Genomic DNA, 25,038 nt, shown 5'->3' with positions numbered 1-25,038 from the left:
GCTGGAGACCCACAAAGGGCATCCATGGCCTCTTTCCATGAGATACATAAAAATACCCCAGGGAAGCTGCAAAACCAGGGTCAGGAGTTGCTGACCTGTGAGTTAGCGGTCTGAACTGTCTACGCTGGGGTCAGCACTCGAAAAACCCAGTGGACACTTCGTTACCAAAGTGCCCCTTTCCCGGGGGTGGAACCGCAGCTGCACAGAAAGGAAATGGCTGAGGCTCTCTGCGAAGGATTAGGTGACAACAACGCGCAGGAAGGCGCGAGCCAGGGCTGTGGCCATTCTCTGGGCACTTACCCCGAAAGAGCTTCTGGAGAAGGAAAGCAGGTGAAGACATGGGAACAAGCATATGATTAAAAGGAAATAAACCATGAAAAACGCTTTCACCCATTCTTGGGATTCAAGGAATTTAAGCTAAGGAGGCCTCTCCCTTAAAAATTAAAAAACAAAAAACACCTATTGAGAGGTCAGTGTTTGAGAGAAAGGCCCACTCAGGTTAATGGGTAAACCCAACTTTGAGCTGGTCCTTGGGAAGGGACCAAGTTACGGCTCCTGTGGCTTTGGGGTTTGGGGCAGCTGAACTTCTCAGGGACCCACCAGCTCTACGCTGTACCCTGACTTTCTGCAGGGCGGCCGGGACATGGCCTTGAGGAGAACCATCACTGCAGAAGCCACAGCAGGAGAGGCAGCCCAGCAGCCTTTCCCAACCCCCTGGTCCTCCTACCTCCCGAATGATCTGCTTCCACGTCCACGGTCCATCCATCCTCAGTCCCCAAGTCCGACAGCTCCCCCTTCAGCACCCCATTGCTGAAGGGCATAGCACTTTCTGGCAGCGGCGGGGTGAGGGCCTTGTCCCTGGGGCTGGAGGTGGTCTCTGGACAAGAGTCTTCGAGCCCCGACGTGCTGATTGAATCTGAGCACTGCCCAGAGGAGGCCACTGAGGGGACACCCTGGCTGGTATTGGACACGCAGGTGACACAGGCGGCATCTTCCCCCAGGACGCCTGCCTCGTCCGGCGCCTCTCCGAGGGGGGCGGCCGGTGGGGGACAGGGGGCCAGGGACATGTGGTATGCGGAGTTCTTTGGTTTCCTGTCCTTGGTGGGGCTGGACAGAGGGCTGGTCAGGCAGCTCACATAGGTCTTTGGTGGTGGCAAGTCTCCTGCCGGCAGGTCTGCGGCAGGGAGGACGGCGTCTGCCCGGCCCACAGCTGCCTCCGCTGTGGCCAGAGCGGGCTCCGAGGCATCGTGGCCCCGCGCAGTTTTCTGGCTGGCCAGGGCACAGCTCTCCTCCTCCTTCTTCTCCTGGAGCTGACCTGCCGAGGCCTGATAGATTCGATCGGTGATCCTGCCCATCGTGGTGGCCAGCACCTCCTCGGTGGCTTCCAAGATCACTTTGGAGATGATCTGGAAGGCGGCCTGCTCAATCTTCTCATTTCTGTCCAGGGTCTCTTCTCGGCCGAGCTCCCGCGGGACATCTCCATGGCAGGCTCTGCCGCCTCGGACCCGGGGTGCCGCGGGCCCGTCGGCCGTGGCCAGCTCCACATGGGCGGACTCCACGAAGCCACTCAGCAACTTCCCCACAGCCTCCTGGTCCACCGCCGGCGGGCTGCTCCTCCCCCGCTCTCCGTCTCCTCCCAAGGGAGCCAGGCCGGGTGGCCTGCTGCTCTGCAGCTCGGGGCCCGGCTCCTGGGACAACGAACCTTCTTCCAGCCTATTTTCTCCCAGCACCGCGTCGCCAGTGCCCTCGGCCCCGCCCATCTCCCTGGCCTTCTCCCCAGGGCTGGGTGGCTCCACGGGGGCCGCGGACTGGCCCTGCCGGCCCCGCTCCACCGTCCTGGCCAGCGCCGACTCTTGCTTACACTCCTCAACCGCCTCGTGGGGAAACGGGATGCCCTTTGGGGATGGCAGGGGACACTCTAGGGGAACAGGCTTGGCTTCGTCGCCCGCCAGGGCTAGCTCCACCCTTGCACTGTCCTCTGTAAGTGCTCCTGGTCGAAATCTCGTGTCCGTGCTGTTCAGAAGGCTGCCAGAGGACTCTGATCTCTGGCGGGCGGCATGAGCCCGCAGCAGGGCTGACGGCTCCGCGGAGGGCTTGCTGGCGGGGGTCGGCTCCTTTTCTGGTGGCTGGGTGAGGCCAGGGGGCATGGCCGCGACTCCAGGACAGGTGTCCTCCCTAGGGAGCGGTTCCTCGGTGGCAGGGCTGGCCCTCAGCTCCACGGTGCTGGCCTCCACCTGTTTGTTGTGGCTGCCGATGGGGTCTTTTTTACGAGAGAAAAACCACCACCAGCCGAGGAGGGCCAGCATTCCGGGCAGTGCCAAGGGGAAAAGTGAACGGAATTGGATCGCCATCCTGGAGGCTTGAAGTAATTAGACCTAGGAGAATGGGGGAGAGAGAAGGAGATGCTAAGAGAGCCCCGCGGGAAGATCCTGGGCAGCTGCAACCAGTCATGGCAGAGCCTCTGCCCCCCTTTCCCTGCCCCGGGAAGGAGCATCCCATGACTCTGGGTGACCCATGGAGGTGGGTGGGCAGAAAGAGAAACCACCCTTTCTGCTCCCTCATCCATGCACACTCCTCTGAAACAAGCCGAGCCTTCTATTGAAGCCAGATCCCTTCCTGCATCTCTCCTTGATGCCAAATTCTCCCTGTTTCCCCCAAAGGACTAGTTATGTTTAGTGTTTTAGTTCTTGAAACTCTCACAACACTTGTCTGCTCAAGTGGTGTTGGAGCATTTTTAAACACCCGAGGAATCGACATGTACATATTATTATGTCCCTCACGTGTGCCCCAAGACCATGAGTCAATGAAACGGCAGCTACCCAGCAAGAGAGTCAGAAGATGAGAAGATTTTTTAAAGGACAGGGGATGCTCCAAGGGGAGGGACCAGCAAAACACACTGTGGCAGGGAGATTCGTGTCATGTTTGAGAATCAAATTATTTAGCGGACTAGATGAGGGTCGTGCACCCCCGGCAGAGTCTGGACTTTTTCCCATGGACAACACAGAATCAGCTTAGGTCTGCAAGGTATACACACCAAACTGTGTTTCCAACTTATTCTCAGAGCAGGACAAACAGTATTATCAAATGGAAGAGCCTGAAGATCAACTCCTTTGGATCCAGACAAGGAGAAATAAGGGCCTGGAAAAAGGTGGAGACACATAAAGCAGACAGGAAAGTCAGTTCTCTTCACCTGTAAGATGGAGACACACCTGGTGAAAGATGGCTCGGTGTAGGATGAGTTGAGATAAAAAGGCTTGCAAAGCAGAGTTAGCTCTCATTAGAAGTATGCAACCAACCTATTCTAGAATACACACTTGTATTCCGTGCCTTCCCCGCCAGCAAATTTTATCCTGTCTGCAAAAACTATGCCTTCTTAAAACCAAAAGCCGGGAGTTCCCGCTGCGGTTCAGCAGGTCATGAACCCAACTAATATCCATGAGGACAGGGGTTTGATCCCTGGCCTTGTTCAGTGGGTTAAGGATCTAGCATTGCCATGGGCTGCGGTGTAAGTCGAAGACACGGCTGGGTCTGGTGTGGCTCTGGCAGTGGTGTAGGCTGGCAGCTACAGCTCCAATCTGACCCCTAGCCTGAGAACTTCCATATGTCACAGGTGCAGCCCTAAAAAGCAATAAATAAATAAATAAATAAATAAGAAACCTTCAAAAAGCCTCCACTGATATGGTGAATTACTCCTTAATTTAGTTTGTGCTTTGCTGCAGAGATATGTGTAAATGCTTTAACAGCTCTTACTAGTTTACTTATATCAACGTCCTCCAGAAAAACCACAGCATACGCTTTCCCAAGTGGTTCCACAGTTCAGTTGAGGCTAGAAACTACCACAAAAAAAAAAAAAAAAAATCCTGGAGACTGTGTTTCTCAAAGTAGAGCCTGTGGATTAGAAGCGCTGAGCGTCACCTGAGAACTTGCTAGAAGTACAGTATCCCAGCCCCATCTCAGACCTACGTAATCACAAGCTGCCATTTAGCAAGACCAGTGAATTTACAAGGATGTGACAGCTTGTGAGAGAGCCCAGAAAAAGTGCTGTGCCCCAAAGTGAGGATGTGGGGAGGTGTCATCTCCAGAAAGTCCCTCGTCTGTAAAGAGAAATCTTTTCACTAATACCTTTTTTTTAGGCAAGAAATAGATTTACTAAGATAGGACGCTTGTTGGAGTTCCCGTCGTGGCTCAGTGGTTAACGAATCTGACTAGGAACCATGGAGGCTTTGGGTTCGATCCCTGCCCTTGCTCAGTGGGTTAAGGATCCGGCGTTGCCGTGAGCTGTGGTGTAGGTTGCAGACTCAGCTCGGATCCCGCATTGCTGTGGTTGTGGTCTAGGCTGGCAACTATGGCTCCGATTAGACCCCTGGCCTGGGAACCTCCCTATGCCATGGGTGTGGCCCTAGAAAAGGCAAAAAGACAAAAAAAAAAGATAGGATGCTTGTGAGAGATGTAAGCGGGATGGCAAGGAGGCTCTGCCTGCTCCCTAATGTCTGAGGATGAAGCAATGGGACTGGAAAATACAAAGTGGAGCTCAGAAGGGGCTGGGGCTCAGAAGACGTTGTATTAATAATCCCTTCAGCTATCTTAGAGCTCCAGCTTCCAACACGGAACCTCACTAGATACTTTCTGTTTCATCACTTAATCCTCAACCACTTGGCTGGGAATATGTATTACCATTCTAAAGGTTAAAACAACTCAAGGCCACAGAGCCAAGGATATTAAATCTGGAACACACATTAATGGGTCCATGTAGACGAGGCATTGCACAGGCCAAGCAAAGAATTTTGTACTTCTCTTAAGACATTATTACCAGGAGTTGCCATTGTGGTTCAGTGGGTTAAGGACCTGATGCTGACTCTGTGAGAATGCAGGTTTGCTCCCTGGCTTCACTTAGTGGGTTAAGGACCTGGCGTCACTGTGGCTGTGGTGTAGGCTGCAGCTGCAGCTCTGATTCAACCTCTAGCCCAGGAACTTCCATATGCTGCAGGTGTGACCATAAAAGAAAAAAACAAAAACAAAAAACTATGACTATACCCTATGATCCCCAAATTCCCCATCTGGAATCTTTCCTTTTTAAAAGAAACTACAGGCAGGAGTTCCCGTTGCGATTCAGCGGTTAAAGAACCCGACTAGGATCCACGAGGATGCAGGTTCAATCCCTGGCCTTGCTCAGTGGGTTAAGGATCCAGCATTGCCTTGAGCTGTGGTGTAGGTCAAAGACAAGGCTCAGATCCAGCACTGCTGTAGCTGTGGTGTAGGCCGGCAGCTGCAGCTCTGATTAGACCCCTAGCCTGGGAACTTCCACATGCCATGAGTGTGGCCCTAAAAAGCAAAAAAAAAAAAAAAAAAAATGAGAGGGACAAAAGATTACGGGGGAAGGGTGCTCTCAGGATAAGGCAGTGTGATCAAGTCCCACCCAAGAGGTCACACGCAATAGGAAGTGGGGCTGCGGGGGTAGGATTTGAACCCAGGTTTTCTTCTCCTAACTTTGTATCTAATTCTTTATTAACTAGGCAATTCCATTTCAACTGGGTTTATAGTTGGGATTCCCATAGTATTGTAGCACTTCTCTGCTCTCAGGTAGAAGTTTAAATGGAATGGGGTGGAGAGGAAGAAAAAGAATCCTATGTCTTAACGACCCACAGGGAGCAGTCTCCCCATTTTACACACCAAGGGCCCAAGGCTACAGACTTACACTGGTGCAACTACTATGGAGAACACTATAGAGGTTCCTCTAAAAACTAAATACAGAACTATCATAAGATCCAACAATCCCACTCCTGGGCATCTATCTGAAGAAAACCAGAATTCCAAAAGATGCATGCACCCCAATGTTCACTGTAGCACTGTTTACTGTAGCCAAGACATAGAAGCAACCTAAATGTCCATTGATAGAGGAATGGATAAAGACGAAGTGGTACATATACACAATGGAATATTACTCAGCCATGAAAAATGGCACTTGCAGCAACATGGATGGACCGAGAGATCATCATGTAAGTGAAGTTAGAGAAGGACAGATATCATGAGATCACTTATAATGTAGAATCTCAGGAAAAATGATACAAAGGAATTTATAAACAGAGACAAACTTGGGTTTCAAAATCAAACTTGTGGTTACCAGGGGAAATGTTGGGGGGAGGGATAAATTAGGAGGATGAGATTAACCTACACACACTATTATATATACAATAGATTCAGTAACAAGGACCTATTGTATAGCACAGGGAAATCTATTCGATGTTCTGTAATAACCCATATGGGAAAAGAATCTGAAAAAGAATGGATGCATCTATGTATAAGTGAATCACTTTGCTGTACACCTGAAACTAACAAAACATTGTAAGTCAACTGTACTCCAATAAAATTAAAAACAAAAAAACAGCTGGGAGAAGCCCTCCAACCCCTTTGAAACTAAAAGTTGCCCCTGGGGGGGGGGGGTCTGCTCTCCAGCAGTTGCCCCTGAGATCTCAGAGGTTGGCTACACTGCAATAAGGCAGAGGCCCACACAAAGCACCAGCCTAGCTTTAGTTCTGCACCCTAGGAGACCCACACTGCAAGCCAGAGCCTGGCCCACCAATCCCAGGCCTCCTGGGCCACCTCTTATGTTACTCCCTGTCCCAGTTCAGACTGAACACACAGAATCAGCCGCCCGGTGCCACAACCTGTGCTCCGTCAGTTGCTCAGGAGCACCTCTGCCCCTCACCCACCTAATCCAGCCCAGCCGGGTCCCCAGAGACTGAGGCTCAAGCCCCCAAATCCATGCCTACAGCTCCACCCCACCCCAACAGGCCGCCCAACCAATTACAGCTCAGGAAACACTTCCTGCATTTCCAAGCCAGACAAATACCCCTGCGTTGTGGGGCCAGAAGGACCTCTTAGAAGGGGGCTGATTTAATACTGCTTTAGGGATGTAGTGTCACCCACCCCATCCACGAGATCCTGAAGGTCCCCACCTGATGCCAGGGGCCCACCACTCCGCTGGGACTAGAACTGAGGTACCGGGAGCCTCTGCTTCTCCGTGGGGAGGGTGGTCCCCCCTTCTCTCCAGAGGTCACAGGGACAGGAACTGCCTTTGGCTCCAGGCACTGGAGAAGAGATCTGAGATCCCCAGACAGGAAGGGAACACAGGGCTCAGCCGTCTTTTCCTCAACCAGAGGACTGAGACGACTGACAGGAGCCAGCCCCCCTGAGAACAGAGCCAAGAGCTCCCCTGCCCCTCCCAATCAGCTTCCACCCCACCCAAAGGGTGTGCTCAGGCTAGTGGTCTCCACTAAGGGCACATCCTAGGGAAGAAAAGTCCTCACTTCCTTGGCCCTCCAACTTAGAAGGGTCCCACCGCAGCCGATCTCACCTAGAGAAGACTTGCTGTGAACTGCGAAGGTGCTGTTTACCCTGCTTTATGTGGTCTGATAAGCCCGCACAGGTGGTGCAGGGTGCACCCACCTTTCCTGGATCCCGACAGGGCCACCTTCACACACCCCCACAACCTCAGCCTCACGAGGCTCAGGGTACCTTCCTCCTCTGGGCACAGACTCAGGAGGTGCTCTCTTTGCCCTGGCTTTGGGTGTATGTGGCTTTAAAAAAAACCAAAAAACAAAAAAAAAACCTTGAACCTCTGAAGATAGAAGTGCTATTTAACACTGTAGGTCTAACAACCCCCACACTCACCTGCTAATCACCCCGGGACATCCTACCAGAGGCCCAGGGCACTCCAGGTGGGCCTGCCTCCCGCTGGGCAAAGCCTGGCACAAGAATGCAGAGCCCGCCCTTGCACTGGTGGGGAGGAGACCTGGCTATTTTGAATCTGCTGGAACTGAATAGCTGCCTGCTTATTTTTAGCAGGTCCATTTGCTCGGGAAGACATGCAGGCTGGCTGGCTGCCCGGCGGTCACAGAGTGCCAGAGAGCCGGGGGCAGGCACGTGCCATGGCCCCACAAGGCCGCAGCCTTCCCCTGGTCCCTCTAGGTTCTGAGGATGTCTTCCTTCTCCCAGAGGAACCTGCAGCTCCTCAGAACAGCTCACCTCTGGAGAAGTAATGGTCTCACTCCCAAGCCTGAGGGCCGGGCCAGTCACCGCCGTCTAGAGCCTTCTGCCCAATAAGAAAACAAATCTCTGGGAGATTTGCTAAACAAGAAAACAAAGAGTAGTGGTTCCAATGACTCAATCAATTTGGCTGTGGTTACTGTGGAAAAAGAGCTGCATGAGATTAACTGACTGGGGTGGGGGTGGGGGGGTCGTGGGGATCGATCAGAAAGCAAAAGCTCAGGGAGCCAAAAACCTCACAAGCCAGGGTGGGCTGGGGCCTGGCCAGTGAAGCCACATCTACTCCGTGTTCTAAAGGGACTTTTATACCCTCTCCAAAGTGAAATCTGACTCTCTCTTCCATTACTCCAGCGATATATATATGCATTCACTTTGTCCCTGGGTGTTCACCAACAGGGGGCGCAAGACATCCCATCTCTAGCATGCCTGACACATCAAATTCTAGCTAAGGAGGGGGGGCTTCTAAGGACGGGGACCAGCTCCATGACCCAGAACCTAAAGGCCAGCCCTTGTTGCCACTGCGTGCAGAGACTAACAGCAGGCTGCCCATGTTGCTGGGTGCCCCCCCACAACCCCCCAAGCTTGCTGGGAGGAGGGCCACGCGCACACAGGTCTTGGTCAAATACTGCCAGGTACAAGGGTGCCTCCGGGTCTGCACAGGATGCATTTAACTTAACTCCTCATCAAGAGGAGGCTATGCTCATACATTCGAATACATTTAAGTCCCTGCAAGAAAAAGCTTCTGGCCACCAAAAGCTCTCAATCCCCATGGAAGAATCTCTGCGTGCAGCTCAAACACCTGCACCAAGCCGAGCCCAATTTCAGAAGCGGGCAGAGAATTCAAGGAGGCTGCCTCAAAGACCAGGATTTCCTCAGGTTAATGCGGGGTGGGCTTAAGATATAAGCTAAGGTTCTACACCCAAGATGGCTTGCGGGGTGGAGGAGGCAGCAGGTCCCAGAATAGAGCAGAATGAGTCCTGAGAGTCGAAGCCAACGAGCTGGCAGGGCCAGACAAAAGGAGCCTGACCTTTCGGTCAAGACACGGCCAAAGCAGAGCAGGTCACAAGAGGCAAATGCAGTCCAGTACTGGCAGCCACTTAAGTCACAGGGGGCAGTATACTGAGCACTTAAAACGTGACCAGAGTCACTGAGGAAATGAATCTTAAAAAAAAAAAAATTGGGGGGGAGGCCTTATCCAAGGCATGTGAAAGTTCCAGGGCCTGGGAACGAACCTGCGCCATAGCAGTGACCCAAGACGCTGCAATAACAACACCAGATCCTTAACCCACTGCACCATGAGGGAACTCCCTGAATCTTAAATGTTATTTGATATTAATTTAAATCCAAATAGCCACATACAGCTGGTGGGTACCCAGTGGACAGTGCACTGCTAGAGGGTGTCCCCAACGAGCTGAAAGGCAACACGAGAGCTGGATAAACACTGCAACAGCCAACGCCTACCTTGCTGGGCAGAGTTTGGTCCTGCCACCGAGGGTGGGGGACGATGTTGAGCCAGGCCACTCACCCTCAGCAGCATGGCTGGGGCCCAAGAATCAGAGTGCTGGGGCCATGCCTCAGGCGTGTTGGTCTTGCCCAGCCTGTGTTCACAGGGTTGTTACTTTCATCCTTCGGGGGCTTGAGTGGGCTATGACTGATGCTGGCACCCTCAAGATTCCAAATTAGTTCACAGTGGGGACTGTCCCCCACACCCTCCATTGTGATGGCCCTGCCGAGCAGCCAGAGGAGCTGGCATGGCCAGACTAGCCACACTGCCTGTTCTGGGTGGACCAGCTGTCCAACAAAAGCCACAGAACACTTCCTGGTTGCCCTCCAGGAGACCAGAGGCTTTGCCCAGTAACACCTGGGTGGGGGTACCTGCTCAGTGAAGTTTTCTCCAGCCAAAGTGGAAACTTGGGGTCCAATATAGGAGCCCCAGGTAAGGGGAATCAGAGGTGAAAAAAATCCCATCTGGACATGGTCTCAAATTAAGAGCTCTTCCTCCTCCAGCTCCATGAAAAATTAAACTTCCAGTTTGGAAAACTTGAGAAAACAGGAACCCATGCAAGGTGACCTGCCCACCTGCCTCCCACTTCCTCTGACCAAACCCAGTCTTACTGGGCTTTAGATACAGGAAAATCAGCATCTCCTACAAAGAGCTTCCCGTTGCTCCCCCTGGGGACAGGGATGTGGCTTTAAAAAACAACTGGAGTTCCCATTGTGGCTCAGTGGAAAGGAATCTGACTAGCATCCATGAGGACAAAGGTTCAATTCCTGGCCTCACTCAGTGGGTTAAGGATCCGGTGTTGCTGTGAGCTGTAGGGCAGGTCACTGACTCGGCTCGGATGTGGCATTGCTGCGGCTGCAGTGTAGGCTGGCGGCTGCAACTCCAATTCAACCCCTAGCCTGAGAACTTCCAAATGCCCAAAAAAAAAAAAAAAAAGGCAGCTTAAACAACTATGTCATATCCATCCTGCCCTTCATCCCTGACTCTTGGCAACCTTCTGGCTTTATTTTTTTATTATTATTATTATTTTTTTTTTTTTGCTATTTCTTTGGGCCTCTTCCACGGCATATGGAGGTTCCCAGGCTAGGGGTCTAATCGGAGCTGTAGCCGCAGGCCTACACCAGAGCCACAGCAACACCAGATCCGAGCCGCGTCTGCAACCTACACCACAGCTCACGGCAACGCCGGATCCTTAACCCACTGAGCAAGGGCAGGGACCGAACCCGCAACCTCATGGTTCCCAGTTGGATTCGTTAAACACTGCGCCATGACGGGAACTCCCCTTCTGGCTTTAGAAGTGAATTCTGACAGGTTTCTGAGGGTAGTCAAGCAGATGCCAAGAAAGCATTCCTGGGAACATGGAGTTCCCCGCCGTGACCACCGAACACAAGACTGCCCAGGAGGTATGAAGGTGTGCTCTGACAACAAGCTCACAGGAAAGCAAAGAAGAATGCCATGTGCTGGAGTTCCCTTCGTGGCTCAGCTGTTAATGAACCCAACTAGGATCCATGAGGATGCGGGTTCAATCCCTTGCAGACATGGCACGGATCCCGAGGTGCTGTGGCTGTGGCTGGCAGCTGCAGCTCTGATTTGACCCCTAGCCTGGGAACTTCCATATACTGTAGGTACGGCCCTAAAAAGCAGGAAAAAAAAAAAAAAAAACCCAAATGGCACGTGCCTTCAAAAGGCATCAGAAAAGATGCTGGCGTGAGGGAAAAGACCCTTCCCACCACCACCTCCAGTGGGAAAAGCAAAGATGTCAGACACTGACTTTTCAAATGGCAGACAGGGCAACATACCAACTCAGAAAAGCCCAGAAAAGGCAACTTCTATTCAGCAAATAGTTATTGGTACCGACAGCTCGGTGGGATACACACATGAATCAGACAAACGTGCTATCTTCTTTCAAGCCTTTCAGATTCTTTGGAGGCAACCCCCCCCCCCAAGGCCACTTCTCCAAAGGCCAGGTACCTGCCACCCTCTGCCACTGATCAACTGACATTCAGCCAAGAGGCAGGTAAGTGTCCTGGCTGGAGGGGGACCAAACAGGAATCAGGCTGCCAGCCTCCCCAGATTAGAATGTTTGAATGTCCTAGGGTGAGAGGTGGAAGGCATTAGCCTGAATGGCAGCACTGGGGGAGCCCAGGGGGGTTGGGGGTGCCCCACCCTGCACGCAGACTTTCATTTTCACCACTACCTGGTACTTGAACCCAGATCCGCTCTTATTTCAACTTCTCCTAAAGTAAAGCCAGGTCTTTCGCTGGTGTGGCAGGAGGGATCTGGGGGCCTGGTTGTCTTTGCCGACTTTCCACCAAACCCCCCAATCCCTGTAGGTCTTCAGGGGCACAGCCCCAACCCTGCGCCTTCAAAGGGTTTTGTCCTCTGTGCATGGATCAGCTTGCTTCTGGTTGGCCGCACAGCCTCGCACACTTTCTCATCAAGACAAGGGAGTAAAGCAAGAAAGGAGGAGGCTTGGATCCAAGAAGCAACACAAGAGGATAGGAGGAGGCCCCAAGATGCAGGGGAAGCAGAACCAGGGGACCTAACGGCTTAGGTTACAACTGTGGCTGGGATTCAATCCCTGACCCCGGAACTCCATATGTCACGAGGCAGCCAAAAAAGAAAAAAAAAGAAAAAAAAAAAAGAAGAACGTCAAAACATTCTGAAGGATTAAGTACAGTGGATGCTCTATTACCATACAGAGGCGGCATCCCAGGAGCAGCATGGGACTGCTGAGTATGTGTTGTGTTCAAGCAGGAAAGCAGCTTCCTGCCAAGGACAGGAGCTTGACCACAGAGGCGGAGGCCCAGGGGAGAGCCAGAGAACTGCCAGAGATGCAAAGACTAAGCTAAAGAAACAAAGGAAATTAACCAGGAAAAGCAAGGGGAGAGGGGCAGACAGACAAGAAAGGAAACATGGAGAACTTAGAACTTTGCAGCCACAGCAGTATTTACATCCCAACACTACTGAGAGGATGAGGCGGAACGTGTAGCAATGAGCCAAGTCCTTATCTTCCAGAGGAGAAAAATAAATCACATAATATTTTTTAAAAGGAAGAAAGGAAAAAAAAGAAAGGAAGACATTATTTGGAAATACAGCCAGCCCCTCCATCTCTGTGGACGCAGAACCTGAGGCCACAGAGCCGACTGTAAGGGACTTGAGCATCCACGGCTTTTGGTATCTGCAGGGGCTCCTGGAATCAATCTCCCAGGAGATGGAGCGATGCCTGTCGAAAGGCACATGACAGGGAGGACAGCTGGCTCTAGAAGAGAGCAGGACAGGTGGGGCACCACTCAGGGCAAAGGGCTATTCTTTCAGCAGAGTAAAAACTCAAATCTTTCTACAAACAACGCTTTGATAAAAAGTTAATACAGGCATTCCCATCACGGCTCCACGGAAATGAATCCTGACTGGTCTTCATAAGGACGTGGGTTCGATCCCTGGCCTCCCTCAGTGGTTTAAGGATCTAGCATTGCCGTGAGCTGTGGTGTAGGCTGCAGACACGGCTTGGATCTGGTGTTGCCGTGACTGTGGCATAGGCCAGCAGCTATAGCTCCAATTCGACCCCTAGTCTAGGAACCTCCATATGCTGTGGGTGTGGCCCGAAAAAGACAAAAAAAAAGTTAACACACTCTTGGAGTTCCCACTGTGACACAGTGGGATTGGCAGCATCTTGGGAGCACTAGGATGCAGGTTGGATCCCCAGCCTGGCACAGTGGGTTAATGATCTGGAGTTGCTGCGGCTGTGGCCTAGGTTACCACTGTGGCTCGGATTCAATCCCTGGCCCCAGAACTCCATATGCCGCGGGGCAGCCGAAAAAGAAAAAAAAAAAGAAGAAAGTCAATCCATTCCTAAAGATTAAGCACAGTGGATGCTCTCTTACCGTACAGAGCCATCGTCATAAACATGTATTAGCATCAGTTCATTTATGCATAAACGTAATGCTTCATTTTTCCCATTATAACCGGTATCAATCTTGTTTCAGAGCCCCCCCACGTGCCTACCAGCACACGGTAAGTAACCATCACAAAGAGATGCCTACTGACAGCTAGACCCTTCAGAGACAAGGTGTTTGTTCTCCCTGCCCCCCCCCCCCAGGTCTAGCCAGCTTCCGGTCTCAGGACCCATCAGGGATGGCCACTTAATAAAGATTTTTCTTGCCCACGGTGAGCCAGGGTGCACTGGAGATGGGGGCGGGAGGTGGGGCGGAAGTCCTCAGGGCAAAGGTGGAGGGAGGGGTAGGGAGCAATTTCAGATAACAAGACAGGACTGGGAAGATGCAGCAACCAATGCAATAAACCTGCAGCCTCTCTCAGCAGGTTCAGAGGGCTGCGTTCTAAGCATCCCCTGTAAGGAACGAATTAACAATACTCCCGTGCTTCCAGAATAGCACTAGTTGGTAGAGTTGAGAAAGTCCTTGGTCACTTTGGGCGCTGGGTAGTTTAAAGGAGGAATCTAGGCTGAGAAAGGCTGGGTAGAGTGTGCCTGGGAGAGGGGAGAGCTTTAGCAGAACATTCAGAGCAGGCTTCTCTGAAGAGGTGGTGGCAGAGGGAACAGTGAAGAGCAGCTGTGCCAAGATCAGGGCGGACAGGCAAAGGAGACGGGGAGAAAGTTCCAGCAGGGAGAAGATGAGCCAGAGTCCTGCGGCAGGAACAAGCCCAGCTGACTCAAGGGACAGAAGGGGAAGCAAAGATGAGGCTGGAGGGCTGCTGCCAGAGAAACCACTCCCCAGCATCACTGGGCAGGAACCAGGTGCTAAAGGCTAAGAACCTGGTGGAACAAACAGGTTCACCCACACTGGGGGGGTGGGGGTGGGGGGAGACGGAGGACAGACACACACAGTCCCACAGAAGCCCTTGTCACCTCTTTGAATCAGATTTTGCAAAAACAACCTTGCTCTCTAGCCAACATAAACCATAGGCCACAGAGGACCTTATATGGCTCGAAGTTTTCTTAATCAGAAACAGAGAGATGGGCTGGAGTAGGCAGCTCCAAGTGAGAGGAAAGAAGGAACAAAAAAAGGGGGCCGGGGAGAAAAGATGCTGGTGAGGGTGAGGAACAGAGCTTGTCAATCTCCTTTTTCATCCCCTCACCCTCAGGGCTCCTGGGTACGAATTCCCACGGGGTGCCAGGGTCTGCCTCCTCCCAAGGTTTTATCTTGGCTTAAGCTAGAAGTTAGCAGGCTGCCAAGAATCCATGGTTTGACAGAGATTTTAGGGGCCTGCCCTCAGGCGGGCTGACTTCCCATGAAAGTGGGATGATGCGATTTCCTGAGAAACTGGCTGCCGGGTCGCCCTTGCCTATAGGACAGCAGTCCCGACCTAGGAGTGCCCACTCCCTGGGCGGCCTCGGTCACACGCCTGGCTGGCCCAGGAGGCTGGGCTGGGCCCCTGCGGCAGGGCCTGATAGAAAAGGCAGTCCCCAGGGACCTCTTAGGCGGCCACTCACACCACATGACAATCTCTACAGTGGCTTTATCCTCCTTCCTCCCCTGATTAGGAGATGCAGCAGCTTCGGCACCAGGCCCTGCCCCGTACACTGAAGCCTCGCAAACTTGGCCCTCCTAAAGGATCCTACCTGCTAAAAATAGCATGACAGCACATGCTTGGCCGGGAGGGCCCCACCAAAGTCAAAGGACAAAGCAAGGAGGTTATTCTCAGCACGGCCTCTTCTCACTAGAGACACAGCTCAGGCCCATCCCAGGGCACGCCTCCTTCCTTCCAAGGCACCCTTCTCTCTGGAGGGAAAGGAGAGGGCTGGTGAGGAGGAGACTGTGGTCCCAGCCAAGGCTGGAGGGAAGGGGTGGGGGCGGGAGAGGCTGAGGGCTGGGCTTGAAAGGATCCTGCTGCCCCCCCCCCACCCCCAACAGGGACCAAGCCACTCTCTGCTGAGGGCCAGGGGACAGTCTCATGACCCCTGCATGAGGTCTGACAGCCCACACTATTATTAGCCAGGAAAGGAGTGAGGGACTCCAAGGCTGCCTTTTCAGCCAGGTGACCAAGTTAAGTCAAACTATCTTCAGAGCAGTTTTCCAGGCCTTAAGGCATGGCTACTAACTAGTCTAGCAGGCTGTCTCTTAGTCACATTCCTTACTAGCACAGCTCAAAGGCACTGGATTGGTGGCATAATTCTGAGGATTAAACACTGCAAAGATAAGGGCACGAAGGAGCAAGATCCTTAACTTCTGTTTCCTGTAAAATGACACCATCCTAAGAAATGGGATATAAATACTTCCCTCCTAGGGCTGAATGAGCCTGGAATGACTGAACAGCCTGACTCAGTTTGTGGGATTTATGCTTTTACGCTTTAAAAAAACAAAAACAAAAACCCAGTTTCACTTTCTGGATGAGCACGAAGGGCTAATGGGGCAGTAAACAGACTGCCTCTAGGGATGGAACTAAAGATCCCAAACCCTGATCTAGGTCCCAAGCCAGCCCAGCCCTGTGTCCTGGGATCAGCTTACCTTCCTCAGGGCCTCAGCTTCCACAGGTACAAACTATAAATTTTTAATCTCATAGGGTTAGGAGAGAATAAAAAGGGAACAATGTGAAAAAACCCTCCTAAGTTATCAGGTATACAAAAGGTGCTCAAAAGTGTGTTATGCATCTGTTGCTGTCGCGCTCCCAGAAATGAGAGTTCATGTGTATGCCAAAGGTCAGTCTAGCAGGGTTCGAACTAAGCACACCCAGGACTAGATGAGAGGGACATCTGAAAATAAAGCCAGCTCCCCAGAGCCAGCCCCACCCCCAACACTCCAGGATCCCCACTGTGGCCCAACTCTCCCAAGGCCTTTTAACACCGGGATGGCCAGGAACGGCAGAATAAAAATGACATCTGGAGTTCCCGTGGTGAATCCGACTAGGAACCACGAGGTTGCGGGTACGATCCCTGGCCTTGCTCGGTGGGTTAGGGATCCGGTGTTGCCGTGAGCTGTGGTGTAGGTTGCAGACGCGGCTCGGATCCCGGTTGCTGTGGCTCTGGCGTAGGCAGGTGGCTACAGCTCCGATTCGACTCTTAGCCTGGGAACCTCCATATGCCGCAGGAAGCGGCCCTAGAAAAGGCAAAGAGACAAAAAAAAGACACTTGTTAGGGTGTCTGCAATCTAGCAGAGGGCCCTCACGGGGATCCTGGAGCAAGTCAAGTGAGTAGAAGGACCAAAGAGCTGACATGGCGACCCAGGCCCGTAAGCACAGGCCTCGGAGAATGTGCCAGGACCTTTACCTGAATAAACAGGCTCTCAAGCCCAAAGGGCTTTGCCATGGCTTAGCATCCGGCCCCTCTGTTTCCTGCTCCCAGCCCCAGGCCCCCTTACCACCACCCTCTCTCAAACTGTTTCATAACTGACCACTGCCCTCCAAGCTGGCTGAACAGAACTTGCTTCTTCACAGGCCAAGGAGAGAACTGAGAAACCACTTGTCACCAAAGTTGTTGGGTTTGTGGAATTCTAAAAACCAAGCCCAAACACATGATGCTTTACAAAGCGAGGCCAATGAAGCTTTTCGCGTTGGGCAAAGAACTAAGACCAGTGCTGTCCAATGGAGCTTTCTGCGATGACAACAACGTTCTAGACCCATACTGTCCAGTAGTGTAGATACCCGCCACATGAAGCTACTGAGCACCTAAAACGTGATTACGCAATCAATATATATATGTGTATATATATTTTTGACTGCACCCTTGGCATGTGAAAGTTCCTGGGCCAGGGAACAAACCCACGCCACAACGGTGACCAGAGCCACAGAAGTGACAAGGCTAGATCCTTAACCCACTGTGCCACAAGGGAACTCTACCAAGGAACCCATTTAAAAATTGTACATAATGCTTTTTAGGGTTTACATTTAACTATTGACACATGCCAAGTAGCTACCCCACAGGACAAGGCAGCTCTAGACCCTCACCCCTAAGGCTAGATCTAGGAGATGAGAACAGAGATACCCTAAAGAAAAACATTTAGTACAGAAGCACCTCAGGCCTAAGTGAACTTCAAATGTACTAAAACTGTGGACTGTTGTTATTTTGTTTTTCGTTTGTACTATCCACTGAACCAAGCATCCCCAGCCCAAACACCCCCCACCCCCCCCCACCCGCCACAACCCTGCAGGCAACTCCACCTCCGGCAGCCCTGAGGGGCTGATTTCAGGGCTCCCAGGAGCACAACCTGAATGTCTTTCACAGAGACCAACCTCCTCTCAACAGCTGAAGAAACTGAGACCTCAGAGGGCGGACAGACAGACTAGCCAGGAACCACCGCCAGAGTTTCAGCCCTGAAAGCTGCACCAGGACCCCATCCAAGGCGCTTGCTACCTAAGCCTAAGGTGAATGAAACCAGCCTTATCAGCCCACAGCGCTCACTGCCTTTACTTCCAGACCTCTCCTGGGGCTCTGCTTTGTTCCCAAGTACATGGGCCTCGGCAAGGACTGACGACGTGAAGGCAGCAGCCAGCCGGTCCCTACCAGATGGGGACAGAATGTTTACTATCAGCTGCTGCAAACTATCCGAACGAGCTGTAGAAACAGTCAGATGGCAACGATCTGGACAGATCGGAGACCACTCAGTAGAGCCATTGGAAAGAGGGAAAGAAAGTTAAGGAGAAGGACACCTTGAAAGCGGCTTATTTCTGATAGTCCTCAGAATGCTAAATGATAACAGATAAGCCACACTCTGCTGCAAGCACCTGCTTGGAAAGCAACAGAAAGATTAGGTGAAAAACCCATGGACTTTGACGACTCTTTCTTCTTCTCACAAAAGCCCTCCAGAGGACTTCGTTCAAGTCCAAGCCCACACGTGTCAGTTTCCCAAGCCCTCAGTTTGTATTTTTATTAGCCACTGAAACACTCTCCTGAATGACCTCCGGCCTCACCCTGCCCAACTGTACTCAGAGGTGTGAGGATTAAAGGCTCAGAGAGGCAAAGTTTGCATGTAACTCACCTCGAAGCCTAACTGTCAAGGAAAAGGCATCTAAAAAAATTTCAGTTCCCATGTCTCCATCAGCTACTTCTCCAGCCACTCCGTCCTACTCAAAACACTGGTGCTGTTTTGCGCAGCCCAAGTTTAAAAGTTAGGCACTAGGGCCAGTAGGTTTGCTCAGTAGAGTGCCACATACCATGGGTACTTGGTGTGAAACGATTAAAGGTGGAACCTGTGAAAGGCATTATACCAAAAAGGGCTGCGGAAGAGAAAGAACTTACCCTGGGAAGCAAGGTTTAGGATTAAAATACATCCTGCACAGATTAGCAACTCAAAATAGTATGAGATGATTTCAGTGGGATAAGAGGCCCCTAAGGACCTAGCACCTCCCCAGCCCAGACGGAAACTCCCCAGAAGGACAAGCTGAGGGAATTAACTCACACCCAAAACTGTCCACTTCCTTGTAACAGCACAACAGACCAAGCTCCAGAGACACCCCCTCGTTCTAGACTCAGAGGGAAGGTTAGGAAGGAGAAGCCTGGGGAAAAGGGGCTGGCTGGCAAAGTGTGGGGAAACCAATTTGTTTTCCTCCTCCTTCCAACCAAGGTTCCAGGTCAGAGGTTGGGGATGAGGTACTTTGATTAAAATCCAAGTCACTCAATAGACTAAAGAGAAACTTAGTCTCAGAATCTTTAGGAGAGGGGGGAAAAAAACTCAACCAATGCCTGAGCATCCCTCATGTACAAGGCCCAGGGCTGCACCCCACCAAGATCTCAATTTGTCTTTAGGATGAGTGAGAACACTGTAAAGCCTAAAACTAGATTTCACCCACAAACAATGGTCTGGGTTCAAAGCCCAAGAATAATTTGGGTTACCAGGCAGAGCAAAACAAATTACTTTAAAATACTGATTCTGAGCAACCTTACACTTGAGACACATCCAACCTGGTACCTGAGCAGTCATAACAGACACCTCCACAAGTTCCCCGTCATGGCACAAAGGAAATGAATCCGACTAGGAACCAGGAGGTTGCAGGTTCGATCCCTGGCCTTGCTCAGTGGGTTAAGAATCTGGTGTTGTCTTGAGCTGCGGTGTAGGTCACAGACGCGGCTCAGATCCTGCATTGTTGTGGCTGTGGTGTAGGCTGGCAGCTGTAGCTCCAGTTAGACTGCGAGCCTGGGAACCTCCACATGTGGCTGGTGCAGCCCTAAAAAGTGAAATAAACAAACAAAAAAACAGACAACTTCACTGTCACCCAGCAGTGGCCAAGTACTAGTGCATTTCCTAGAAACAGCTGGCAGGAGGAACTGAAATTCACACAAAAGGCTCCAGCTAGACAGCAGACCAGTCTCACTCACAGGGTAGGAGGGGATCAGTTACCTGCAGATTCAGGGCCATTACCAGACAATAAGTACAACAATAGAGCCCGTTTAATCCAGGTAGGCACCCTAGGGCCATTCTTCAACTGAGCCTCGACCCAGGAATTAGCACCCAGAACCCACAAAGCTAGTTTAGAAGTTAAAGAGGAAAGGTTCAACACGAGTAAAAAGCTCCCCCCAAATTACTGCCCTTGTTTCCAGTGCTGGGAAAGCTTAAATATTCAGCAGGTGAACCACTTGAACTCCAAGAATTGAGGGATCAGACAAATGAGCAAATCTTGCTGCCCGCTCACATTTCAAAGATGCTCTGTACCTTTAAGAGCAAAGGGGATGTATGCCGCTTACTAAGGGCCCAAGCTTCCAAAGAAAATTTTTAAAAATCATAATTTGAGAATGACTTAGTTACAAGAATAGGTTGAAAGAGTAAGGTTACTCGTTGCCAGAATAAATAGCTTTTTGTGAACGGTGTTTCTTGATCAATAATTTCGACAAGGGGGGGAGGCATTGGACAGCAAACCAACCAACAGATATGACTGTACCAAGTGTCCAGCAACCCAGATTTCCCTGCAGGAGATAAATTTAAACACCAAGCAGCCTGTACTTCAGTGAGGGAAAGACAGCTAGTTTAACCTAATTGCACTCCCTACTCGGCTTGAGAGGCCGCTCCTCACACCTGGACTTAAATGCACCGGCTTTGTGTTAGCGGGTCTGTGTTAGCGGCGGCCGAGGGGCAGGAAAACGCCCGCCAACTTGGGCATCTCCGCAGGGGAGGAAGACGGCGAAACGGCCAGGTCTTCCAAGCAGTCCCGGGTCAATTTGGCACCACCCACCACCAAAGGCTCCTTTCAGGGGAAATGGGAGGAACCGTACCCAAGGGCACAAAACAGTAGAACTGCTGAAAGCGTACCCCACCCCCCGCAAGGCGTCCAGACTGAGGCCTGTCCAGGCACATTTTGACCTGTCACCCCAAACTGGCATGGACCCTCCGCGTCAGGGGCAAGAGGTGGGTGCAGGCGGAGCGTGACCCACGCGCCCCCGGGCATGAAGCCAGCGGGCGCACGGGGCAGGACAGACTCCGCCTCGCCAGCCCCTTTAAGGGGCTGCAAAAGTAACCTTCCGGTCAAGCCTTTGACATCGGGATCCTAACTATGTTCAAAAGGTCCCCCCGCCCGCAACAGAGTTCCAATTAGGACCAGTCTCCCAGTTCATCTTCGCAGTTCCGCAAACCGACCCCTTTCCCCTGGTTCGCCGCACTAAACTCCCGGGCGCTGGGCTACCTGCTCGGGTTTGCCACCGCCAGGCCTCGGTGGAGAGCAAGCTAAAGGAGCCTGAAAAGTTGGGTGAGGTCCCTAAAGTGACCATTTCAACTCCCATCCCTCAGGAGAGGGAAAGGGATGCCCGAGGACCTTGGGACACCTCCTCGCCCTTGTGACCACCCGGCCCTGCCCAGAGCCCGCCCGCCGCCGCCTCTCCCATCTGACTGGGTACACACGACCTTTGAAAAGTAAACGCGTGTGGGGTTGGGCGACCTTGGGTGGGACGCGCTCGGGTCTGTCTCTGGGAAGGGTGTGCGCGCTCGGGGAAAGTTAAGCCGCAGAGGGGTGCCCCTGGCGTCGCGTCCTCGCCTCCTGACGAGGATGGCGACACGCGTGGGGAACACCGCGCGGCTACAGAGCGCGGCCCCAGCCAAGCACACATGATCTGTCAGCGAGAGCCGGGCATGAGAAGACGAGGGGGCGCACAGACGATGAAAGGGAAAGGGCCTGCTTGACAGCAAGCGACAGACTGGAGCTCCTCTGCACGCGCTCGGCGTCGGGAGCCTTGCATCCCGAGACTCCTGGAGCGCGCTATGCACCCGGCACCAGCGCCCTAGGTTCACCATCACCCCGACGGCGTCGCCCTCAGAGCCCCGGCAGGTGGCCCCCGGTACAGCCGCTCTCAGCGGCCCCAACTTACCAGTTCCTCGGCGACTGTCGGGATGCGGAGTCCTCGCGCAGCCGCCGCCTCCCCCCGACCCCCAGCCCCCGCCTTTGCCCTGCGGCCCAGCCCAGCCGCGCTCCAGCCGCTCCCCCACGTGCTCGCCGAGGCGACTGGAACACAGAGATATTAAATACTGAGGACGCGCAGCGACGTGCCCGCGGCGCGACGTAAGGCCCCGCCTCCCGCCCTCGTGCCCCCGCGCCGGCCCAGCTCACCTGCGCGTGCGCGCCGCCGGCCGCTCCCGCCTGTTCTTCTCCCAGCTGCGCCAGAGGGGGCGCGGTCTAGAGCTCCCTGCCAACATCCCGCTGCCGCCTTCTGCAGCCAGGAGTTGCTTGTGCTCTCGCGAGATGAGCTGTAATCTCGGCAAAGCTCGGGAAGGAGGCCTGGCTGGAGCCTTCGGAACGCCTACTCGCCTTCCTTCTTTCTCCCCTGCGCGGAACATCGAAGTTGTGCTCCCAGGCCTGCGCGGGTTCGCCAACCTCCGCTGCGGGCGGTCTCGGGGGGCCAGTTAGACCATCTACCTGCATCTGTACGGAGAGGCCCTTGGAAAAGGCAGAGGGGACGGTAATGAGCCGGACTCCCTTTGCCTTGCCTTAAGTGGATGTATACGGTGTAATTCATCATGACATTGTAAGCGTAGGTGGCCATTAATAATTGCATAATAATAACTGTGTAATGGGAGTCCCTGGCACCACTCAAATGCAGTATTTGTGCCCATTTTCACAAGTCGGTGATGTCCAAGTGAAACTTTCCTCTCAAGGGGGTTGGGTTTTGGAATCATTCCTGCCAAGAGTTAGTCATCATGTCACTGACTCCACGACGAAACTTGGGAAAATAAATTGTCCCCGTACAAGTGGACAGAGTGGGGTTCCAGCTGGCCAGGGACATAGGGACTTCAAGTGAACATTTGTTTGGGCGAGGTATACAAAAGAGATTATGCTAAGAACTGTTACTTGGAACATGGTTAATCTTCACTAGTGATCAAATGCAAATTTAAATGATGATGCGATACCATTTAGTTGTTGAGTTTAAATATAAATTCGTATATATATGAAGCCCTATTGCATGGTGTGATGAGTGCCACGAAGAAATCCATTAGGAAAGAAGTAACAAGAAGAGACCTACTGTAGTTTCTGTGGTTCCGAAAGGCCTGAGGTGAAATTTAAACTGAAACCTACTTAATGAGAAGCTGGCCTTGCCAATCGTTATTTGAGCACAAGGATTGGTGAGCATTCCAGCAGAGGCAACAGGACACCGCCTGTGTTGCAGGAGGCAGTTCCTGGTGACTTGAAGAGCGGTAGGGATGGAATATGGTGATGTGGCCAGAGTGCTGGGAGAGAAGGTTGAGGGGGTTGGAAACTGTAAAAGGAGGAGGGGTTTTTTTTTGGTGGGGGTGCGCAGTGGGGGAGGGGGGAAATGGTGGTGAGAGAACTGGGCCACTTTACAAACCGCAGTAAAGCTTAGATTCTTAGATTTTGTTCTACTCTGTTCAGCCTCCAGGCAAGCGTCCACCATGGGGCTGAGGAAGTGGCCCCAGTGTCAGGGCAGTTCAAAGGTCACAGGTTGATTCCAGTATAAGATTAGAAGGTGGAAGAATGAGAAAGGAGTTGAGGATGGAATGTGATCCTAAGAACTTGGCCACGAGGCAAAAAGGACTCCAGTTGTCAGCTTCCACATGTGCTCGCAATCGGCAAAAGGCTGAGTAAGGCAGGAATTTTAAGGTAGGTTGCACAAAACAGCCTCTGGACATCCATGAACTTCCTGAAATTGCACACATGTTTTTTATAAGTATGGCATTTTCTGAGGAAATAGTTAGTTATGGAGACCTTCTATCAGATTCTCTGATCTTGATGCTAAAAAAAGAAAAAAAAAGTAAGAAATCTGGTACATAGAGCAAGATTGAAGTTAAGGCTGTGTGTGTTGTGTGTGTGTCGTGTGTGTGTGTGTGTGTGTGTGTGTGTGTATGAATATCTGTCAGAAGAAGTAGGTGAAAAATAAAGCACCCAAAGGAGACAAAAAAGAAGTGGCCAATGCCCATCTGAAGAAGAAGGAATCCAAGCTGATCTAATCAAGCAGCTGCCCTCTGCGGAGTGGAAATGGTTAGATCAGCGCCTGATACGAGTATTCATTTAGATCCTGTAACTCAAGGGAGTTCCCGTTGTGCCCAGTGGAAACGAATCCGACTAGTATCCATGAAGATGTGGGTTCTATCCGTGGCCTTGCTCATTGGGTCGGGACCCATAGTTGCTGTGAGCTCTGGTGTAGGTTGCAGATGCATATTGGATCCCGTGTTGCTGTAGCTCTGGTGCAGGCAGTTGCAGCTCTGATTCAACCCCTGGCTCAGGAACGTCCATGTGCTCCAGGTACAGCCCTAAAAAGCGCAAAAAAAAAAAAAAATCCTGTAATTCCATCTTCCTTCCTTCCTTCTTTCCTTCCTTCCTTTAGTATGAACCTACAGCATATGGAAGTTCTCAGGCCAGGAGTTGAATCCTAGCCACAGCTGTGACTTGAGCCTCAGCTGTGATCTATGCTGGGTCCTTTAACCCACTGCACGGGGCTGGGGATCAAACCCATGTTTCCACAGTAACCCGAGATACTGCAGTGGGATTCTTAACCCACTGCACCACAGCAGGACCTCCTCAGGCTCTTCATTCTGACTCACCCAGAAAGCAACCTTATGGTAATTCTTTCCAAGGAGAGAAGCCATGGTTGGACAAATGGAAGGCACTGGTCCACCGAACAGGTCAATTTGTGTCGTTGTAAACTATGTATGTGGTCCTCTGGCTTTCTACTACTTGCATATCTTGAGAATATTTTTTTGCTTGACCCAGCTTTAAGTTCTGGGATTGGAACATGGTGACATTTCTAAGTCTGTTGTAAAGCTGAGTTAGGGCTTAATATAGGACTTGGGGAATTTTATCCAAACACCATCTCAGGAGGCTCTTTTCAAAAGTCGGCCAGTTGGAGTTCCCGTCGTGGTGCAGTGGAAACAGATATGGCTAGGAACCATGAGGTTGTGGGTTCAATCCCTGATCTTGCCCTGTGGGTTAAGGATCCGGCATTGAGGTGAGCTATGGTGCAGGTCACAGACACGGCTCGGATCTGGCGTTGCTGTGACTGTGGTGTAGGCTGGCAGCTGTATCTCCAATTTGACCCCTAGCCTGGGAACCTCCATATGCCGTGGGTGTGCCCCCCCGCAAAAAAAAGCAAAAAAAAAAAA

The 25,038-nt window shown here is 52.0% G+C and overlaps 1 protein-coding gene across 1 annotated transcript in view; it reads right to left on the bottom strand.

Moving 5' to 3' along the window:
• AKAP1 (A-kinase anchoring protein 1) overlaps nt 1-21,877 on the bottom strand; it is a 34,482-nt gene extending 12,605 nt beyond the window's left edge. Inside the window, exons 1-2 of the mRNA XM_047757534.1 lie at nt 21,795-21,877; nt 728-2,375 (exon numbers count right to left, since the gene is read on the bottom strand). Of these exons, the coding sequence (XP_047613490.1) occupies nt 728-2,351 (1,624 nt within the window). The 5' untranslated portion in view covers nt 2,352-2,375; nt 21,795-21,877. The remainder of the gene's footprint in view (nt 1-727; nt 2,376-21,794) is intronic.
• Nucleotides 21,878-25,038: the final 3,161 nt, after the last annotated feature.

Source organism: Phacochoerus africanus, chromosome 14, assembly GCF_016906955.1.
Source record: "Phacochoerus africanus isolate WHEZ1 chromosome 14, ROS_Pafr_v1, whole genome shotgun sequence".
NCBI lineage: Eukaryota > Metazoa > Chordata > Mammalia > Artiodactyla > Suidae > Phacochoerus > Phacochoerus africanus.
The sequence above is the reverse complement of the archived record's forward strand: the minus strand, read 5'-3'. Positions and strand labels throughout refer to the sequence as shown.